This window comes from Natator depressus, chromosome 18, assembly GCF_965152275.1.
Source record: "Natator depressus isolate rNatDep1 chromosome 18, rNatDep2.hap1, whole genome shotgun sequence".
Classification (NCBI taxonomy): Eukaryota; Metazoa; Chordata; order Testudines; family Cheloniidae; genus Natator; species Natator depressus.
In genome coordinates, this window is record NC_134251.1 from 21,646,578 (window position 1) to 21,669,506 (window position 22,929).

The 22,929-nt window shown below is 46.7% G+C and overlaps 1 protein-coding gene across 5 annotated transcripts in view; it reads right to left on the reverse strand.

Annotated features, from left to right (window-relative positions):
* The window catches only part of CHD5 (chromodomain helicase DNA binding protein 5), an 85,416-nt gene extending 71,227 nt beyond the window's left edge, over positions 1-14,189 (reverse strand). For 3 of the 5 annotated variants that reach the window (XM_074975334.1, XM_074975332.1, XM_074975336.1), the window contains exons 1-2: positions 13,860-13,957; positions 2,856-2,986 (exon numbers count right to left, since the gene is read on the reverse strand). In XM_074975334.1, the coding sequence (XP_074831435.1) occupies positions 2,856-2,986; positions 13,860-13,926 (198 nt within the window). In that variant the 5' untranslated portion in view covers positions 13,927-13,957. Of the gene's footprint in view, positions 1-2,855; positions 2,987-13,859; positions 13,958-14,124 lie in introns of those variants that run through there. The other 2 variants (XM_074975335.1, XM_074975333.1) reach the window with 2 other exon arrangements.
* Positions 14,190-22,929: the final 8,740 nt, after the last annotated feature.

Consider the following 22,929-nt stretch of genomic DNA (forward strand, 5'->3'; position numbering starts at 1 on the left):
ATAACGGTATTGGTACAGTACGTGCCACAAAGATTTACTGTCTGCCACCGGGGATAAACCGTCAATGAGGTGCTGCATTGCAGTGTGTGCATCCCTGGCAGGAGGGGTTTACTAACCAGATAAGGAGATCATCCTAATACAGATATTACATTATTATATATATCAGCGCACTGTACTGCTGCATGTGGTCTGGTGGGGTGTCTGATAATCATCGTTTGTAATAATTATCTAATGGGTCTTTAACTGGGATACTATAAATCCCAAACTCACGAATGCAAAAGCCTGTTTGACAAAACCTCCATTTCCTATTGGTTCTGCCTTCTTTTAACGCTTCTGTATGTGAGACGCCAGAAGACACGCTTCTCACGCTTACAACTCACTCCATTTAAAAGGCCTAATTGCCAGCTCAATATCTGATATGTAAAGCGTGGGATATAGGATCAGAATGTGAAGTGTGAGATTATTCACTGCCTGTCACATACAACTCACAAGATTAAAGACTGGCAATCACATTTATCATACATATTTCCAGCATTAAAAAGAACATATTAGAATAAACAGAATTTCAAAACATTGGGGAATAGAAATAGGAAAGTTTTAGAACAGTGATTAATGCCCTTGTCTTTCATTATATCATAGTTGCATAACAAAACATTGTATTTGGTGACAACACCCGGGGGTACGAATGCAGCTGGTAAGCTTTAAAATGTAATCATCCTTGCAAATGATCAGCTAGGAAGGAAAGTCTCACCCCTTCCACCCTGTGTGTCTTCTCACTAATTAGTAGTTGTTTGCACCCTTCTCTCTCTTTGCAATCCACCCTCAAAGTGAAAACCTTTAGGACTCAAGAAAAACTAAACTACTGGCAGAACTAGATCAGTGTTTGCCCAAATTAGTACCTGTCTCCAGCTGTGCCTACTTCTGTAGAAAGATTTAGCTTCCAAATGAGAAATTAACTAACCACACCAGGCAGAGCTAATTAAAAGCAGACTAATCTGCTGCCCCTTGAATTCAAAGTGCAGGGCTTGGGATTTAGAACATTAAAGTACAAACTATGGTCCCTGGGACCCAGCAGGGTAGAGAGCCCTTTCCACAGTCCTTACAACAAAGCATTTAGAGGGGCAAGCAGTGAGCACTGAGTTTTGGGAGGAGGAAGACTTCCTGCTCTACACGGCTCTGGCCAGAGTCTCCCCAGATCCATTCATAGGGCCAGGGCCAGTACCCTCTGGATGCTTGGCACTGCTCCAGCAATGCCAGGCAGCCAGAACCCCACCTTAACTGGCTAGTCAACCCAGGTTGACAAGCGACTTGGCATCGACGGAGCGGGGAAAGTAGCCAGCGTGCACTGGTGAATCTTGCCCTCCCAGTGGCATGAGCACGAAGCGCAGCCAAGAAAGCGTTTATAAAAAGATTCCGTTTTACATTATTTTCTTTGAAAAAACATGAGGTCACAATCTTGGCTCCTCCCCTCGCCCACCTTCCCCACCTCCACAGTTCTCTGCATGAGAAGCCCTTAGCACAGCCCTCTCTGAGCCATACAGCTTCCTCCATCCAACATGCTCTGCCACAGGCCTCATTTAGGACAGCGCCCAGACCAAGCGACCACACGAGGAGCAGGCAAACATGGCCTTGGAAAACCACCGACTCACACCTTCGTCCCTGCTGCTAAACAATCCCAGGGAGAGCGGTGACGCCATTACGGCTGCAGCGCCAAACCACCACCCTTCTGCCCCGAAATCGCTCCAGGGGAGAACACGCCGGACCGGTCCCATTCCAAAGCCACTGAACGCATGAATAAGGGTCCCTCCAAACTTGCCCGAGTCGACTGAACTCTTCTGACGGATATTTTCAGAACTCAGTCTCTCTGGATTTCCCCAGGTTCACTCTTTACACCCATATGGTGTTCGTTTCTCCCTTTGGTCAGATAAATCGTCCTCGCCATTTAGACAGACTAAGCCCATCCATGTCTCAGAACCAAAACCCACAAATTTGAACCTAGCATCTTCATGTTGTGGAAGTTATTTAAGCAGAGGAGGGGTTACAGCAGCCACCAACTCACCTCTGTGCATCTCCAGAGCTCAACCCCTGCAGCAGCTAACGAGGAGCATTCTGGGTAATCCTATGCAAAGGAGCGCCCCCCCCCACCCCCACTTTCAGACACATGCAGCGCTAGTGGAGACCAGGTGAAGGAAGAGACAACATTTGTAATCTCAGTTTTCAACCTTGGGCATGTAAATTAGAGTGTTTAAATCCACACCTGAAACTCCAGCGCTTAGCATCAGACTTTCCAGGGATCCTTATAATCACGGAGTCGGACCTCCTGCCTAACAAAGGCCAGGGAGCATCACTCACTAAGGAACCCTTAATAAATAATAATACTCAAACCTTCACATTTCAAAGCATGCTCTAAACACTGGCTAATTAACCGTCACAGACTCTTGGAAGTGGGCAAGTACCATTCTCATTTAACCAGTGGGGTCATTGAGGTAGAGAAGTTAAGTGATTCACCCAAGGCCATAGTGAGTCGCTGTCAGAGCCAGGATATGAATTATGCAGGTATTGCTCCCAGCCCTGTGTGCCAGGTCATTATATCGCTCAGCCTCTCCAGGCACTCAGGGGAGTGACTGCCAATCTGCAGGCTCAGCTGTGGCATCACCCAAGTCTAAGAAACAGGTCCCCCGTCACACATCAAATTAGTTCCCCTTAGTAAATACCTAGCTCTTATCTAGTCCTTTTCCATCCCTAGACCACCGACTTCTCCACAAGGGAGGCCAGCAGCATTATCCCAAGCATACAGCCTGTACACAGAGTCCAACAGCTGCCTGCCAGCCTCACTTGAGAGCGGGAGACGTTACCTCTTTCTTCCTTCTCTTGACTTTGGATGTCTTGTTTTCTTTCAGCTTTTTGGATTTCTTTTTCTTCTGCGCAGTCACCTGCTCCTCTGGATAAAATTCCTCCAGCCCTTCCAGCACTCCATCCTCTTCTTCTGGAGACGACACAAAGGGGGAGGAAAGCGAGACGTTACACAGCCAGGTTCACAGACACACAAAGTATGGGAATTGTGTTTGATCCCATGGGAGAGCATTGGCCAAGCAGCTCCATCAGCCTATGGGATACAAGGACATGTGGCCTCGCTCAAGTTTCTGTTTATTGCCTGACTCACGTCCAGCTGTTGACACAGCTGTCCCAAGTTAGGCTTTGTCTACACTGACAACTGAACAACAAAACTTTTGTCTTTCAGAGGTGCTAAAAAAACCACAAACACACACCCCGAAAGACAAAAGTTTTGCGAGGACAAGCCCCAGTGTGAACAGTGCTTTGCTGGCAGGAGTGCTCTCCTGTTGACAAAGCTAACACCGCTCTTTGGGGATGGGAGTTTTTTGTCAGCAGGAAAGCCGACAAACAGCGGCTACACTGCACAACTTTTAGCCACAGGGTGTAGTGTAAACATAGCCTTACAGTAGCATTAGTTGCCTATCAGGCCAGCACTCAACTAGCTGCTAATGCCTCATGCAGATCCTTGAAAGACAAGTCTCAATCAAAGGGTCAGCCCTGGTTTCCATCTTCATGGACCCCATTGTGTACATGCTGCTGCCCGAGTCACATGTGCAAATGGCTGTCTGTGCTCATGCAACTGGTGTGCAAACTCAAGTGGAAGGCACTGCAGACACCAAATCGGAAGATGGGGTTAAAAACTAGTCCCCAAATTGTTTCCCCTGTGTTTCTCTTCCCACTTATTAGTAATTATCGCGATTATCCATCGAACCACCGTTCCTGTTTGTATGAAAAGACACTTTGTTTCTGCCGACACCCCCTGCCCTGCTGCGCACTCCTCCCACCAGAAATCAGTTTGCGACACTTTGGGGGTGACTGTGATGACACAGAGCAGAGGCAAAAAGCTGCTCTACAAGGTCTGCAAAGTGCAGGTGTCTTTAAATCCTGGAGATGCAGACTTGCCAAATGGCTGGTCAGCTCCCAGCTGGCTGTTTGGGAAACCGACAACAGGACAGGATCATCGCAGGTAGAAGACAGGCAGAACGAACAGCAGCACTCGATACTGATATTTAAATTTGGATTAAATAATGGGCTCTGGAAAGTCAGCTTGCAGCCAGAGATAAATGTTCGTACTTTAGAGGAAGCACAGGGATTCTTACCCAGCAGCCCGGCGTGGTAGCTGGAAATCAGGGACTGAGGGATTTTTGAGTGGGCCAAGTTAAAGAGTAAATGCAAAACAGAGAACTAATTTTTGGTGCAGTTATACGTTCTGACCTGAATCCATTTGCTATGGCATATTGCTGCGCATTCGCCCAGTACCAGAGTAGCATGCACCGTGCCCGGTCTCAATCTCTCTCACCAGCCACTCTGCTGCGGGGTCAGGGATTCTTAGGAAGCTGCTCTGCTTCCGTTGTGGCGTGCTAGGCGACACAGCAGCGAGGCAGGTACTCTGCTCTCGTTGGCTTCAAAGGGAATTCGCATTGCTCAGCCATGGACAACTCTTCGGTCACAAGTCTTCGGCAACAGTATCTGGTGGTATCTGACACCTTCAGTTTTGTCACAGTGCAGGTTCTGATGGATGCTAGGTCATAAAAGGGGGCCCAACCCTTGCAAAAGCTTACTACAAGGCGTAACGCTTACCCCCAGGAGCAGGCCAGTGGGTGCACGTCTGGAACGGCATTCAGCACTAAGCTGACAGGAAGTGTTTGCAGGACCTGAGTCCCAGGTTCATGGCTACAGCACTTTCAAACAAAGAAGAGACTTGTTCGAATCAAGCACACATCACGCACACAGCTCTTGGGCGCTTAAGGAGGACAATGTCGGGCCGTTTAGACTCAAAATTCGGGTTTTGTAAATTGATCGGGGCTGGGGTCATTTCCACAGAGCCTAGAATTAACGGCAGTATCTTCATTACTTCATCTAGGTGTCAGCGTAAAGAGCTCTCTCCTGGATGCGTCACTGTGGACACTGCCAGCAGGAAGAGCCCGCGCACGGAGCCTGGAACCTCATCTCCAGCCTGCCGCACAACTGCTTTGGCCATCAGAAGAAGAGCTTTGGTGTTCAAAAGAGTGCACTGCTATTATTTTGCAACCCTGGCGGGGTATTAAACAGGAAAGCCGTTTGGATGGTTAGCGCAGGATCAGAGGCGGATGCAAAGGGGTCTCTAGTCTCGGACACTAACCTCCCTTTGCATCACCAAGGTCATACGCAAGGCCTGGTTTTCAGCAGGATGGCAGCCCCCAGCAAGAGGGCAAGAATTGCTCCAGCATTCAGCACAATGCAGTGGGAAGGGGCAGTTTCTGTTTGCTCTTACAGCAGTGCCACTAGAAACCAGCTCCCAGAGAACTGGAGCTCCATTTCCAGCAGGGTAGGTGAGTTTTCAGTGCAGCACAAAATGCAGACTCCAGCTCTGGCTAGAGAGAACCATCCACGCCGAGAGAAGTCCTTGTGGGATTTACTGCAGGGATCCAGAAAGTGACATGGACGACACGATCCAAGCTGGGTGAGAGTCTAGCTACTGAACAAACAGGATTTGGTTTCAGGGCCCTCTCTGTCTCAATGATGTAAGGTGTTACTGGCAAGAGAAAGAAAATGCAGGTAGGGAGTTGCAGAGGATGAAAGGGGGCAAAGAATCATTTGCAGCCTTCAATTGTCTGGAGGACAGAAGAAGGGGTTGGGAGCGAGGAACTTGCGGGTCCTCATCCAGACTCCCTACGTGGCCTTGGGGCAAGTCACTGACCTTCATGGCCTCAGCTTTCCCATCTGCAAAATGAAGCTAAGGACGCTTGCTCTCTGCCTCCCAACGGAGCTCGTGAGGGCTGACATTTGGAAGGGGCTTGGAAGATGCAGGGGGCTGAGTATTCCTGGTACTGCACGGAGGGGCTGGGGCTGGGCTCCACAGCATGCAGCACCAAAGCAGAAGGATCATCTCGTTTTCTCCCGCAGACGCCCGGGCCCACGAAGCCCCCGCCACTGGCCTGCTCAGAAGCGGGGGGGGCAGGGACTGTCTGGACGCCTCTAACATGCTGCCTGCCGTTGCTGATTTGGGCTTGTAGGTAATGAGGAAGCACTTGGCTTTTTATTGTTTACCCTTTGCCTTTTGAAATAGATCCTGTGAAAATGGATTCAATGAAATCAAAGAAAAGAGAGAAAACTCGTCTCTCTTCTGAGCTCCTTCCTCCCCATCTACCTCTGGCTGCATATTGCAGCACTGAAGGCTGGAGTGATGCTATGTCTTGGGAGAGGCTGGTTGTTCCCCCCGGCACACCCTCTGATGGCCCCACTGACTCCTGGACAGACCCAGAGCCGCCTGAACAGGAGCAAAGCGAAGCGTCCGCTCAAAGCATGCCGGCTCTACTGCTTTCATCCATCTGCTGCATCCCCACCAAGGCAAAGAAGCTCATCACTAATTGCAATGTACCCTTTTATTTTCCTGTCATCATTATCTTCCAAGTCTTGACATTCTTACTAATGAGCTTTGGCATTTTGTCAAATTGTTGCATTTCCTTAAGATCCAGTTCTGTGTTGTACTCTTCTGTTTTCTTTTTGAATTTCTAAACTTCTACGGTAATAATTCTCCAATCTCATTAGACCGGACAGATTTTGTGTTCGACTTCAAAACACAGCAGTTTAGACTTTGCCAAAACAAGCAGCTTAGCTCCATCTCAGTGAAATTTATTAGACAATTGACAGAACCATGCCCTGCAAGCAACACATTTCCCTCACCTCTGACAGGACCAGAATAATCTCCACTAAAAAGCACCAGATCAGAGTTCTTGGCCTCTCTATCAGGTGCATGAGGCTCTATATAGAAGCCATTCAGCATTGCTTGATTTTATTCACAACACCCCACAGAAAAAACAATCTTTTGGGGCCGGGAAGGGGGCTTTGTATCCCAATACAAATGTAGTAGCGACGGGACTCAGCCCCACGGACCCGAGTCTCGCAATGGGACAACAGAGCCCTTTGCTTTGAAAAGAAGTTTTAAAGCCTTAAGAGTTTTCTCGATGGAGCTGGAGCCCAGGATTCCATCTACAACGAGAAACATCCTGGCCTCTTTTGTGCATTTCCCACAGCAGTTTGTGCTGTCAGTCATTGCAAGATTCAGTTTACTATTGAGTGTTGGTTCCTAATGATCAAGATGTCAAAGGGTGGGGAATGAATCCAGGCAAAGATATCCTGGCTCCTCAGTGCACGTACCTGTTATGCACACAGCAAGCTAGGCACAGAGCTGCCTCCCCACCCCTTCTGCTGAATGCCGAGTAATCTCAAAAGATCCCAAATCGCATTGCAGACTGTGCCTACAAGCACCGCTTCCCCCATATCTGGAATAGCCATTCTGCTATTCAGGGGGATAACTTCTCCAGCTGGAGCTCTGCCTCAGGGAGATGGAAGGCAATCTTCCCAAACTGACTTTTGGCCAGGACACTGCATTTAACACCCTTATGCTGACAAAAAAAAATGTGATGGGATCTTAGATGAGCACAAGAGGTCAAGACTGTTGGCTTCCCATCTCATCTCAGCCTTTAGCAGCAGAGTGGTCCCTGGCTCTGGACTGGGGCACTGGTTCAGTGCAGACACAGCAGGAAGCTAAGCTACCTACTTAAACACCAGCACCATTTCCTGCAACATTTGGTTTTTTCCCCTGGTTTTACATCTGTCATCCAAGTACTGACCGAACCCAACCATGCTCAGCTTACAAGAGATATGCTCCAAGCCTGAGGTAGCCTAACACAGGTGACAGAGACTGAGCAAATGCAGCCAGAGCTGACGGCTTTGAAAGACAAAGGGATATCTTGTATCACATATGAACAACCTGGACAGACCATTGGAAGGAACCAAAAGCTACCTGTGAAGCCAGAAGGTGAGCAACCCCTGATCTGCAAGATTAATTGTGTTAATTGAACCTTTCCCTAGATCTTCTGTGGGCTGCCCATTCCACTCCAGGCAAACGGAAACTGGAGCCACTGGCGTTCCTGTCTACAAAATGAGGATACCAATGCTTTGGAGAGACGTTAGAGCTACCGCTGGAAGCACAGTAACTAAGTATGTCACTTTCATTAAATCCAACCAGGAGACTGAGGCATTTGGGCAGAATCTTGTTTTGCTCAGTAACGGAGACCAATGTGCACCAAGTTTATTTTTGAAGTCAACCCTTTCACTCCACACTCCTGTTCACAAGCACAGCAGCTCACTCACATGACTCTCACAGATATGAAAGCTCCAACCCAAAGGTACGGCTCAGTAAAAAACAAAATCCCCAGGGACATCCAGTGACTTTGCTGAGTGCACGGAGAAATCGCAAGGCAGATTCCACCGCATGTGATGAAGAGAGTTTGATTCTTAAACTTAACCGCAAGATTGTGAACAATGGCCTGTCAACCTTGAACCAGAGTAAAGAAGCTGAGAGCAGCTGTGGCCGTTCAGAGGAAAAACACCTTGCACGCCCTGCCTACCCGCTTTTCAGTGGATTTAAACTCTCTCCAGCATTAACAAATCCAGAATTCATGCACTGCAGCATTCAAGTTTCTCTCTCACACACAATCTAACCCCCCTCCAAAACAACAGCTTGTTCAAGCATCTGGTGCTGCAATTCAGGTGTCCTGCAGAGACTTCACCCCAACCATCCCTCCGGTTTACATGCGTTTGTTTTGTTTCTAGCGAAAGACCAACTCCTCCCTTGCTGACAGACCATCTCCATAGTGGAGGAGCAGCCTCCCTGTTCCTATGAGCTCTCCCTCCTGCACGGCTTGTGCGAGAATGCTTGGCCCCGATTGTCCTGGGATATTTTTAATTGAACGAAATGGAAAGATAAAATACTGACCAGGTCACTCTCATTAGTCCAAAAGAAGCAGAGGCATCTGCTACAATCCCAGTCACTTGCTGGAAGCTGCAGCATTGGAGGCCGAACTGGCCCAGCTCAGCCTCTCTCAGAAAATGACAGCTCCAGCCAAAGGTCTGGGAAGAGCATAAGCCAGGCAGCTGCAGACGAAGGCAAGGGAAGGAGCCTGCCTGGGGAACAAATCTTTGATAATGGGCTCTTCAGACAAGTAGGGGAAATTATAACATGATCCAATGGCTGGAAGTTGAAGCGAGACAAATTCAGACTGGAAATAAGCCATGCATTTTTAACAGTGAGGGCAATTAACCATTGGAACAGTTGACCAAGGGTCATGGTGGATTCTCCATCACTGACAATTTTTAAATCAAGATGGGATGTTTTTCTGAAAGCTCTGCTCTAGGGATTATTGTGGACAAGTTCTCTGGCCAGTGCTATCCAGGAGGTCAGACTTGATGATCACAATGGTACTTTCTGGCCTTGGAATCTATGGTTCTATGAAATCTATGAAAGGGAAGCCAGGAATTCCCAAAAGTTAGAAATGCTGCTGTTTTAACTGAACGGATAGAGATGCTAAACTGCTCAGATGTTTCATGGAGGCCAGGGGTGCAGGGTGACACCAGGTCCATACATGCGTTTCGAGCTATGCTCCCTTTCAAGGCTTTCAGAAGAAGTGACAACCCTCATTCCTTCCCCAACTCCCACACACACTGAGGAGCTGAAAGCCAGCCCCTCAGGGTTGGATTTTAAATCCAACAAGCCTACAGCATCTGCATTAATGTGTTCCATTTTTATTAGAGAAGGGGAACAATTATCTAGCCAGCGACTGATAAGAAAATTGAACTAAAAACTTTCTTTGCAGGGGGAAATAAAACTCTTCAAAAGTTTAACAATAGTTTTCAGTGAAATTCATGCTCATGAAAGTTGCTGCATTAGCAGCCCTGGACACTGAAGTTCTTTGCTTATCCTTTGACAGCTACAACCTGGTCAGCATGCCATCTCCTAGGAACTGGACAGAGACTCACCAACTCCTGTGCAGAAGGGACAAGAGCCCCCACGTCCAAGTGAGCAATTCAGCATGGCTGAGAAACAGGCCAGAGAGAGACTGCTGAACTCTATCGACCAGCTGTCATTTAGAAAGAACACAAGGGCAATCCTTGTGAAGACCTGTGTTAACTGAATGGACCAAGGTGCCAGTCCCAGCTCTGCAGATGTGTGATGTGTTATGGAGAGGTGATAGCTACAGTCCTATAATAAAGCTCATTTGGATCCCCCTGGCAACCCTAATAAAAAAATATCCTCATGCCTTCTAATTCTTGGGTATACATCTCATTGAGACCTAAACAACGTCCTGAGCATTGTGATTAAACTGAACAAACTGACATGGAGAAAAGATGATGGGAACGGAGAATATTTGTCACTGACCTCTAAGCCAGCCTATCCATCGCCCCGGACCTGTCCCTGACCCCACTTCTCAAAGTGAACAGAAACTTCAGGACCGGGTACTCCTCTTCCTGCTCTCTCACCAAAACACCCTTGCAGGAAACAGGCTGTTATAACCCAGGTACCCCCGACCTGCACAAAACACCCTGGTCTGAGGGAGATGCAAGCGCTGAGGCCAAGTCAATACTAATTCAAGCAGCACTAACTCAGATGTGATACCTACTGCTGTTCAAGATGGAGAATCTTACAGAGTGAGAAACAACTTGGCATTCCCTCTGCTGGAAACTTTATTATGTTCGTTCTTTCTTCATGTTTTCCATAACTTCAAAGCAGAGTTATCTTCACCAAAAGCACGTGTTTTGTAATCAGTGTATGGAAAACATGCTAATTTGCAAATTTTAAACACCTCCATACAAAGAATAATCAGTAAATGTAATTCTGTATATGGAGATTATTGGTAACTGAAGTGAAAAATCAGGAAGAGAGAAGATGCTATGGGGATAGATTTTGCAGGTGAATTTGAGATGCACTAATATCTTTAACTGGAAACAGCTGGACACAAGTTATTTTATTGAGTTCATGTTAATCTACCACACTCCCATCTCTCTCCAGCACATGCAAACTCACACTCACTTATTTGCATGGCTCTATTGTGGGCTCTGATTATCTCTCTGATTGCACTTCAGTCAGGTGCATTAAGAGTAAAAACCAGAGAGATCTTAATAATCTCCTCCAGAGTCATTTCTGGGAAGGAAGAAGAATAGAACCATTCTTGACACTGATGGGGAGGCATCCATCTGCCAGACATTAAGAATTCTTCATGCTTTGGAAAATTAAGGACAGGATGGAGATGAATAGCTGTGCAGCTTGTAAAGATGGGTGTTTCACTCCTGCCCTCATGTTTTAAATGAAATATGTTTGATGGGCTTTTGGAATCTCAATCCCTTATGGATGACAGTCCACATGATATTGGCACCAGGTACCCTTATTACCGCCTCACCACGGGGGTTGCTGGATTTTCGGGCTTGTCAGAAGTAGCATTATCAGCCCCTACTTTTCAGGAACTCTGACTCACTCCTATACCATTGCTCTCCACTAAATGGGCTGCATTCAGGCTTTCTGCTCAGGAGAACATTTATTTTAGCAATGTAAGAAAACGAGAGGCGCTGTTTGGACCAAATTCACTATGGGTAGAATTCACCCTTGTGCAGCAGCCAGCACAGTGAGATTTAAGTGCCACATAGTCCTGGTGCGGATTCCCTGCAGAATGGTACATTTGGCCCTGTTGGCATAGGCAAGTACAACTCCATTGGCTCGTATGGATTTTTAGCCATTTGCGCTAGCACGAATTTGGCCAAAGTGGCTCCTTTAACAGATGCTATAGGAGTTTTTTAATTTGTGGATGTAGTTTTGGTTTGTAAAATATCAGCCTCTATGTACAAGCAGAAACTTTTTCCTTAAAAAAACCCCCAAAACCTGAAAACAAAGACCTACAAAAACAGGAGTGCTGCTGGAGACCCTCACACAGACTTAGCAAGGTAATTATGTGCAGTTCTGCAGGAGGATGCCACATATTAGGAATTCCCAGGAATAAATATTTGGCTGCTTTGGGGGGAGGGGGGCACTTTGTGTGCCCCCCATGGCCGGAGGAGCTGTTTTCCCCCCTCCCTCCCTCCACGGCCAGTGGAGCTGCCTCGCCCCCACACCCTAAGGCCAGAGGAGCTGCCTCTCCCCACCGCAGCCCCAACGGCAGAGCTGGCTCGCTCTCCCTCCCCCCTCCCGCAACCACGAGGCCGATCAAACTGGTTCTCCCTCCACAGTTCCAGTGGACCTTTCATCTCCTGCCCCAGTCCGGGGCCACAGGAGCTCGCTCTCCCAGGCCCAGAGGAGTTCTGTGCCCCTGACATGGGGGGGCCTGGGCCTCTGCTTGCCCCCACCCCTTTGAGCATGCCCCTGATGCCAAGTAAGGTCTCTAGCCAAATAGCAGGACAGATCATTACTATATTTATTGATGTCACAACTAAGGAAATCCATCTCTCAGTGCTCAGCTATAAGTCTTACAATTAATAAGCCTCCCTGAATAAGTTAAGCCTTTATTTAATTATTTCCCTGCCCTCTTTTTCTCTACCAAGATGCACCTGAAATGTCTGCTAGCTGCTTTCTACCTGAAACGTACTCAGCACTTCTGTCAGCTCAGCAGGTAGGTTTCAAATGTGCCGGGTACAGCCAGGTAAAGCAATCCATGGGCCAATTAAGAAAAACAAAACAGGGAAATAAAAAAGTCTTTCAACTACTAAATCTGGTTTAGGCTTCATTGAAATGAGTCTGTTGGCCTTAATAATCCCCCTGGACAGTCCCCAGCATATAGACAAACCTCAAGAAAAGCAAAGGGAAGTAAAAGTGATACAAGAATCATAGGTAAAAAGTCAGTGGAGAGAATGAGGGAGGTAAACATACAAAGGCTGGGAAAGAGAAGACCAAGGGAGGCACATGACCCATCTGCAAATCCCTTCCAGGTAACACTGCAAATGTAAGGAAAAGATTTTTCACATCCTCAGAAGGTGGTAGGTCAAGGAGCAGTACCTGACACTTAAGAGGGAAACTTCCAAGGAAAAGGGTCTCTAGGCACAGTCACCACAGATATCAAAGAATGGGTCCAAAAAGTCTTTAGTGGGGAAGATGTAGAGATGGAATCCTGCATAAAACACGAATCAGGCCAGACAGACCCTTGTCACACCCCACCAGGAGTCTACAAATGGCTATTTGCCCAGGGTACAAAGCCACATACACTCTGGAAAAGCATATGTTGCTCCAGCCATCACTCTGCTTAGCTCTAACGAGTGGCGTCAGTTCGTCTCCAACACAAAAAGAACCAGTACAGTTAAGTAGGGAAAAATTAAAAACCACTCCAATTTTCTCTTTGCCTGAGGTTTCAGCTAGTTATTTAGGCCTCCAGCTACCCAGGCCAGGCAGGGATGTCAGGCACTGAGGGAAGAGAAGAAGAAGTCACAGAAGGGAACTCAGGGCCAGATCTTCAAAGGCGCTGAGTCCCCCGCAGCCGCTGTTGATGGTGAATGGAGCTGCGGCTCCGCACCCCTCTGAAAATCCAGCTCTCCAGCTTTTCACCCTTCTGTCACCGACGGCGATGTTCCCCCCCTGCGGGCGGGGGGCCCCCTGGACCGGGGCGCAGAAAGAACCAGAGGGGAAGGGGGACCCCAGGGTGCTGGCCGGACCCTGGGGCGCAGAGGTGTTGACCCCCCCATCGCCGCACACTGGGAAGGGGGGCCAGTCCCATCGTGAGCCCACTGGCCCGGCGACAGGTGAGGCTCCGAAAGCACCTGCCCCTGGAGCCTGGCAGGCGGCGGGCTCCGCGGACCGCACACCGGAGCGGAGGGGACCCCCTCCCCGGCTAGCCCCGAGCCCCCGGCAGCCTGCCCCGGGACACGGTCCCCAGGCTCCGCCACCCCCCGGCTGGGGGGAACCAGCCCCCTTCCCTCCCTCCCTGCCGGCCGGCCGGCCGCCCATCACCGCAGCCTCTCCCCCGCCGGCTGCCCGGCCCCGAGGGGCGCCCCTCGCCCCCTACCTGACAGCTCCTCCTCGTTCCGCATGGCGCCCCGCGGCTCGCCGCCGGCCCCCGCCGGCCCCCGCATGCTCCCGCCCGCCGGGCGCAGGGAGCGGCTGCTCCGCGCGAAGATGGCTGCGGCGCCGGCCCTGGGTGGGTTTTTTTTTAAGAAGCAATTTCCCTCCCCCTCCCCCTCCCCCTCCCCCGGCCTCTCTCTCCTCCCGCCCCCGCTCCAGCCCCAACCCCTCCAGCCTGCAGCGACACCCCCCCCCGGAATTACACATGCCCAGATTGTGACGTCCAGTCTGGTTACCCCGGCAACCGCATCCCATCGTGTGTTTTTTTGGCACCAGTCCCGAGCAGGGGCGCCGGGGGGGCCCGGCTGGGCGCTCCCTGCGGAGAAGGGGCAGGGGGCGGAGGAAAGGCAGCAGGCAGAGCGGGCTCTGCAAGGGCGGCTTTTAGGGGACCGCTGCCCCCACGTCCCAGGGACAGTCCTGCTATTCAGGGCTGCGTCTTCCATAGGCACCTATTACCCCCCCCACACACACACACACCTGTCCCCATGCTTCACACTTGCTCTCTGGTCACCCTATGCTGCCTCCCCACCTTGCCCAAGGTGGGCACGGCCCGGCCAGGAGGTCTCCTTTGGCATGGGGCAAGGCTGGCTGGCAAGGGGGCAAGCCACGCTCCTGCGCCCCACCGAGAACAGTCCCTCCAGGCGCTGATGGCTCAGCCCCCCCGAGCACTTGGGGAGCAGCCCTGGGAGGATGCAGAGAAAGGTCAGGGACATGGCCCACAGGTGACCTGCTGCCTAGGAGCCTGAGGGCCAGCACCTGCCCTTGAGCCCATCTTGTCTCCCACCCAAGGCCCTGGGGCAGCATAGTGCCCAGGCAGCCAGGTGCTCAGTTTCCTTTAACTAGCAAGTTGACAGGCAAGGCAGCCTGGAAGCGAAGGGCCCACTGCTGGATTCCTCCTGGCCAGAGACCCTGCCTGGTGCAGCCCATTAGTGCCAACCTAGCCCAAAGGAAAGGAGACAAAGAGGCTACTGACCTTAAATACCAACCTTCAGTGCTCTCAAGGCATTATCCTGGAGAGCTGTGGGGGGGTGTTTAATCCATTGCCCCCATTGAAAACAAAAGGTGATAGCCAGGAAAGTCCGAGCAGGAGAGCCCAGCCTCTAACGTTATGAGCTTTATAAACAGCATCTGCATTTCTGAATAATTCGCCCAAAGCTCGACTTTATGGGGAGTCTCAGGGTGGTACTAGTAATAACTTCACTGAGGAGCTGGCCGCAGCCAAACTCACAAGCCCTTGTGCTACTGCCTACAATTTTCAAAAAGTGCCTTGAAGCAATGGTGCCCGCAGCGCAGTACATCTCCCTTATCCCACCAGCCCCATGACAAAAGCATTCTTTAATAGGGCTGCAAGTCAGCACATGCAGAATTGCACTAATCTTTTGTTCCTGTTATTATACATTGAGAGGACACAGCAACTCAACCACCAAATCCAGCGAGAGAAAGTTGAAGGAAGCTTATTTAAAAAGAGACCATTCTGTTGAAATGACTCCCATGCCCTATTTATTAAGGGGACTGGGCATACCCGATTACTTGCCTTTAAATGGTATTTTTATTGTTCCTTTCTTCTGAAAATACTAGCCATATCATAGTCGAGGTTTAAAAATAGAAGTCACTGAATCCCTCCACATGACTATTTAGTGAGAAAGAACTTTGAGGCAAGGATGTCTAGCCTATCTCTTGGCTCTAGAACACCTTTGGTTGTTGGGACCAAAGCATCATTGAGAAGGGAAGGTGCCTTATACACAATAGTTATACACAATAGTTTTTACGCTGCAAGAACCCTGGATTCAGATTCCCAGTTGACACAAATCAGACCTTGGCCCCCCCCTTTCTAATCCTAAATTTGCATTCCCCACACCACTACTGCTCAAGCTAAGGCTAAAACTAGAAGAGCAGGGATGATGCAGACCAGAACTGACAGCCAAATTTGGAGGAAGTTTGCAGATTGCCTACTAATATGGATGGCTGTAACCTGGTGCCATTTTCACACACCCCAAGAACTAAGGAAAGGGTCTGCTGAGATGGACAGACTAATGCTAAACCAAAGCAATCCCTGAGCCCTGCTAGAAAGTTTACACCACATATGTTCTTCCACACCATTGCATTGTGGATGCGCTTTTGACTATCAACACAGAGTATTTTAACAGCATAAGCCCCCCCGGAAAAAAAATGTTCTTTAATTTTTATTTATTTATTTATTGGCTGAGTTCAAGCTTCGTGCAAAAACAGCAATTCAGGTTAACAGTTTGGGAATTGTTCTGGTTAAATAAAATGGGGAGAAAGCATTAATTAGATCTATTCAAACCCCATACATTTAGGGCATGAAGATTACTTGCTGTTTTGTCCTGGGTCAGTGCTAAAAAGAGTGACTGAAATTAGTGAGTCACCTGCATTACCTTCAGGATAGGTGCTGCAATGTGCTGCAAGTGAAGAGCCTGAAAAGCTTCAGCTGGTGCAGAGTTCAGCAACTCTGCTCCTAAGGAGATGGTCAAACATTGCACCTGTGCGCCATGACATGCCCTCCATTTCTGTTCAGTTCAGGTCTGCAGGTGAAGGTGTCAGTCACAAGATGTAAAGGCTTGCCTACATTAGAAAAGATGCACCAATTTAACTAGATACATTTTAAATCAGTTTAGTTAGGTTCATGCCATTTTATAGACAAGCCCTGATTCTCAAGACTCTTAGGACTGCCGGTTGCTATGCTGATGGTTCCTGAACTTCATTGTCCTAGACTACAAGCAGGACAATCACAGTTGAGCATCCTCACCTGTGAAATTCTTCTCTGCCACCTCAACAAAGCCCAGCTTTTGCAAGTTTCAGGGCCCATTACATAGCATATTTGTTTCTGCATAACATAATTCCAACAGGTCTCCGTGGAATTCAATGTATCTGCTAGAACACTGAGCATTGAATAAGCCACATCACCCCCATTGGGTTTGACGGTGACCGGATAATGTGCTACAGAAATACACTTCCTCCAAGGATCTCAAAGTACTTTACAAAATATTCATTAAGCTTCACAACATACCTGCAAGGTAAGTAACTTTTTTATTGGTGAAGAAATGAGTCTACATTCAACTTGCACCAGTTTAACTAAAGTATTTTTAAATCAATTTAGTTAAACCAGTGCAAACCTATTAACAGAAAATGGGTTCACAACTGGCTTATATCAATTTAGGTAAATTTAGTAATTTACCAGTTTTAGTTAAACCACTGCAAGTTCAGGGTGTAGACCAACCCTAAGTGATTTACCCATGGTCACATAGCAACTCCATGTAAGAGATGGAAATAAAGCTGAAGAATCCCATCTCCAGTTCCTCACTAGAGGAGCTGAAATTGTCTTCCCAAGTCAGAGGCTCCTATTAAATAACAGTACTCATCTGAATGTTACACAAATACCAGATTTTTACAGGTTAGAAGTTGATACATTTCCCCATAAATACCCACAAATTTCTTTATCTAGGTGTGCCAGGGAAACAGGGAGCGAGAAAGGACTATCCATTCATCACAAGTCATCTTGACTAAAACCCACTCTTATGCAAACAGTGTTTATGTTAATTAGCACTGTAATGATACCTTTTTAATCCAAAGGTGTTACTACATAAGTTTAGCATGATTCTTCTTTAATTTGCAAGTAGACAGAAAAGAAATAAGATCAACATTTTAAAACTCTCCCCTGTCAAGTAACTGGGTTTCAACTGAATAGCCTTACTAAAAATTCTGTTTCTGTGGGTGCGGTTTTCTGTTGGTTAATAATAAAGAGAAAGATTAAATACGGGGTAAGGTTCTCTCAATGCATTAGCATTGTCTGTCATTTGGAACAAATATATTTAAAGAACTAAAGCCTGGAAGAATACATATGAGCTCAGCAGTTAAACATTCTGAGACTCCAAGTACAAGATCACATCAAGTTAGCTTATTCAGGAAAATGCTTGCTGGCAAAAATGTAACTGTTCTGCTGTCATACTTGCTGGGAATGAAACTCAAGTTCTACCTATTTTCTATGCTTCAAGACCAGTAACCCTGAAAACACTGGTTATCACAATCATTTTGCTACTAGATTTATACAGACCTTGCTATAACATGGTCCTAGGCTATAGCATAGATGGTTACCTTAACAAAATGTTACCAGGTCCCTTGATTTGACTGTAAGCGTAGCAGTCAGGCCTTCAGTAAGCCAGGACAGATGGCATGCCATGACCAAGTGCTAGTCTGGTTACAGCCTCCATTTTAACACTGTTTGCACCCTCACCACTGTTACAAACTGGTTAGTACTCATGCTCTAGACTAAGTTACTGGATGGATGGAGTCTAGTGTCAACGTTTGAGGATTCAGTGAACACTGTAAATGAACGCGGATGTGGGAGGGAAATCACACTGATGCAAGAACTGCAAACATGATTGCATGTGGGACAGACAAAATTGTCCGTGACCACTGCAAGTTGTTGATCCTTCCTTTGCACTGTTCATGTTTTTCACATCAGGTGTTGATGCATCTTGCTTCAAAGTGGTTAATGGCAACATGACAAATCTGCTGCCACCCTGTTGTGGGCTGTTGCTTCCTAATTACTGAAATTGACCTGACAGGCTTTCAAGTTTGATGTCAGTGTATCTTCATACCATTTGTACTGACCACCATGAGGGCAGGTGCCTTGTTTTAACTGACAATAAAACACAGCCGTGGGTATTCTCAAGTCTACCATAAGAAGCTGGCCAGACCAACACAGCTCAGCTATTATGAGCACGCTTTGAATGCTGGTAATGATAAAGGATTTCAGTATTAGGCATTTTGTCCTGCCATTTGCCCTTGCAAACAGATTGAAAACAGCACGTATGGAACTGACAAGTTTTCTGATATGGCGGCAATATGTTGTCCACATCTCACAACCATATAGCAGCGTTGTTAGCACAACTGACCAACAGACATTTAGCTTAGTGCTTGTTTTGATGCCTCTCCCTATCATTCCACTGGCACTGTGACAACATTCCAAATGCAGAGCTAACCTTGGCTATGCAATGGGTAATCTCATCTTCTGAGACAGCACTCTAGGTAACAACTTCTCTATGGACCTGAGAAGAGCAGTGCTGACTTTAATAACTGGATGGGTGTGCTCATCCCCTGGCGCAGGTTGGTACTTATTTTCTTTAGATGAGTTGTAAAACCAAAGCAATTAACTATAAACAACGTCCTCAAAGAGTGAGCAACCAGTGCATAGTCATCAGCAAATAAAAGCCCCTTAAATAAGTAAATCTGCCACTTTTGTGCAAGCACAGAAACATCGTTTAATCTGCAACTTCCCATTGGTAGGGAACTAAATAAATACTGTTGTCAGTGTTATGAACATGAACATAACTGAAAAATGGATGGAAAAGAGCGTGGAAGCTCTGTTCGCTGCCATTAGTGACCAGAAAATGGTTTGATATCTCGCCATTTTCCACCACTCTTGTCATCATCCCATCCAGGAAGAAGGATCACATGGCACAACAAACTATGCAGGGCATCCAAAGATGAAAAACCACAAAGTTTCCCTCAGTCCCTTGCAATTTACGTAATCAGAAGCATTGGGTAAGCCAACAACCACCATATGAAGGGCTGTGGCAGTTTTGCTCCAGGCATTTTTCCTGGAGCTGATGAGCTGCATCTCTACAGTGCCCCTATCCAAACTGAAAGCCAGGAAAGATGGTTTCCACAAAACAAGTGTCAATTCTTTTCAATATGACCCGTGCAAGGATTTTTCCAGCAACAGAAAGTAGGGAAATGGACAATGATTATAAACATAAGATGGATGGGTAGGAAAAACTGATAAAGGTGACTAACATATTGGCATTCTTGTAATCCTGTGACATTGACTGTTCCCAGATAATACAGAAGAGCCCTGAAAAATGCCTTGCAATATGGTAGCCATCCTGCTTACAAGATCTCTGCTTGGAACAGCATCTGATCCGGGTGCTTTCCCTTGTGACATCTACTTGACTGTTATGGTCTCATATAAGGTAGGAGCTAGTGCAAGCTCTTTTAACGGGTATTGTCAAAGAGCATTAATTGCTTCCTTAGAGATGTTGGAAGGGCAGTTAAGAAGCAAACAAACATTCTGTCCATTGAGCAAATATTTCTTTTTGGTCAGTTAAGACTCAGTTGCCATTCAGTATGCATAGAGGGGCCACACATAGTACAGAGACCAGCAAAAAGAGTATTAAGGGTCTTTTTGGTCTGCTGACAGTTGTAACTCGGCTACCTTCTTTTCCCACCACTGGTTTTTCATTTGCCAAAGTTTGATCTGTTTTGCTCAATGATATGCAGCCTTCAACTGACAAATCCTTATCTGCTATGTAGGCTCAATGGATACCATGGTATGAGTTCAAGAGCTGACACATTCAAGATCATTCTCAAACCAATTCTGATGGTTCCTCTTTAATGAAGGTGAAAACTTCAGCAGCTATGTGTTGTACCCCAAAAATGTTTCCAGGCTGTCTCAACATCCACTGAGTCTTCTGTAGCTAAGGGAAGTGTTTCTGCTGGAATTCAGTCAGTTTTCCAAGCTTGAAATATTTATTTTCTTCACTGGTTTGAGTCACTGTTTATGTTGCTTGAAAGCAATATGAAGAGATATTTGACTTCTCACGAGCCTATGATCTGACCAACAGTTGGCACCTATCATGATGCAAATGAGCTTAACATCATGGAGATCTCTTCACCATACAATAATGTAATCATGTCACAGTGTTCTGAACAGGGGTGCATCCTGGTAGTCTTATTTATTGGCCTGCTGAAACACTTACTGGTGATGACTAGGTTGTGCTCAGTGCATTTGGAAAGTAGCAGCAAGCTGTTGCAACTCACATTAGCAACTCTGTGATGAGCTATCACATTGCCCCATAACGTATAGTTCTGACCAACCCTAGTATTGTAATCACCCAGAATGATCAATCATTACAAGGAACTGACCTGATGATATTATCAAGGGTTTGATGAAGATATGGACAACTATCTGCATAGATAATTCTCAGTGCATATGCGCTAATGACAGAAGCATAACGACCTTTAGCAAAGCTGACACAGAGGAGCGTAAGTTTGTCATTAACACCCTTCGGCAATGACTCAAATTTGTGGGCAGTCGTAAAGCAGATGGCAAACCCCACAGTGTTCATCCTCAGATTTGCCAATTGAATAAAAAGTATAAACTATACCCGCTGCTTCCAGCTGCGACTCACTAACTAGTCTTGTCTCGCCGAGTGCAGCAATATCTATATTGTACCATGCCAATATTCTAGACTATAACAGTTCTATGTTTAGGTCCATTACCTGTCAAGGAGTGTGTGAAGTTTCCAGGTTACAAAATTTTCTACAATGGATTGGGAACCCACACCTGCAGGAACCATGCTGAAAAGCTTAACCAGTCTCACCATAACTACACTTAATTTTTCAAAGTTGTCATATGGACAGAGCCCAGACTTGAAGTCATTGCACTAGAAATAAAGCACCAAAAAAACCTTGTACAAGACTCCCCTCAGGCTTTGACCCTAAGCATTTGTTAAGTCACAGCTGCTTGAAGAATTTTGAAGGGGCTGGCCTACTTCTAGAATGCATGCTGCTATGCAGTAGAGTCAGGTTCCAGACCTAGGCCAGCAAAGCTCATGCTGCTCATCAGCACTTCCACCGATTCAGCAGCAACACTGTCCATCTTCAAAGGGACACATGGCCAGCCCAGTACCACCATAAGAATGGCAACTCAGACAGAAGGAAGGACAGGGAAGAGAAAAAACAAGAAAAACATTTTGTATGGTTTAATGCTTCATCTTCACAAAGCTTTAGAGACTAACTCTCAACATCACTCCAAGGTAACAGTTTTAATTTAAATTACAGCAATGGGGGGGGGGGGGGGAGAGGAAGGAAGATGAGCCATGCCACACCACAAGAGTCAAGTCTCCATTTGAAATGAGGGAACTGTACAGGCAACAGATTCTCTGAAATATTCTAGCAGAGTCAAAACTGGCTGGAAAACCCATTTCCTACAGATGTTTAAGATCCCCCATGCATTCATACTGTCAGTCCTTCACCCTCTCTGCTCTCAGCCTGAGAAACTCCCCACTCCAGCTGAGGGCAGAATACTTTGGGCAGTTAAGACTTAGGTTGCAGTAGGTATTTAATGTACTGTTGTAAAATGTTCTCTGGAGGCTGTATTAAGGACACTACCCAAATAAAGTAGGGTGAGATTTAACTTCTCTATCATCCACAATGATTCCACCACCACTCTTACTACTACAGCCCAGGAAGGGGAAAAGAACTTTATAGTTCCTTCGTCAATAGATATTTAATGAATTTTAAAGTCATGTATCTCGATATTTAATTTTTTTTTTTAAGTCTGACAGCATAAAAGGGCAGTTACTGGGTAAAATTTTCAAAGCCAAATAGGGTATTTAGTCACAGAACTCCACTCAGATTAAGAGGAGTTGTGGCAAAATCTTTGTCAGCGTTGAAAATCTCAACCCCCTATAACTAAAAAAATTATGCCACAGCTAAGGACCTTATTAAAACAAAGCAAGGCCAGTGAGTTACATGAACACCAGAGAATATTAGGTCTAGGCTTTACTTACCTTAAAAGTGTTGTATCACGGGATAAATCCTCATCCCAGTGATGATCTTTTCCAGACCGCTTACCAAACTTCAGTGTAGAATATTTTAATCAAGCTATAAAGCCTCTGAAAAGAGACCATTAAGTATTGCTGTACTTGGAGCATCACTATAATGAAGAGGAAATCTCAATTCTCCAATAAAAGGAGAAAACTTAATATCCCCTTCATGAGGAACCTCAGATTTTCTGAACAAATTCTCTGAATTAAGATTAATGAGAGAAAATTTCTGATAGTGGGAGTTGAACATTATTCTTATAATGTAAACTGTAAACCTTATCTATGAAGTAGATAGATATGAAGAAGTAGGCTTTAGAGTGATCACTATGTAATCTGAACAACTGGAAGAGCGGCCGATATCTAGAGTTTGGAAAACACAGAAAA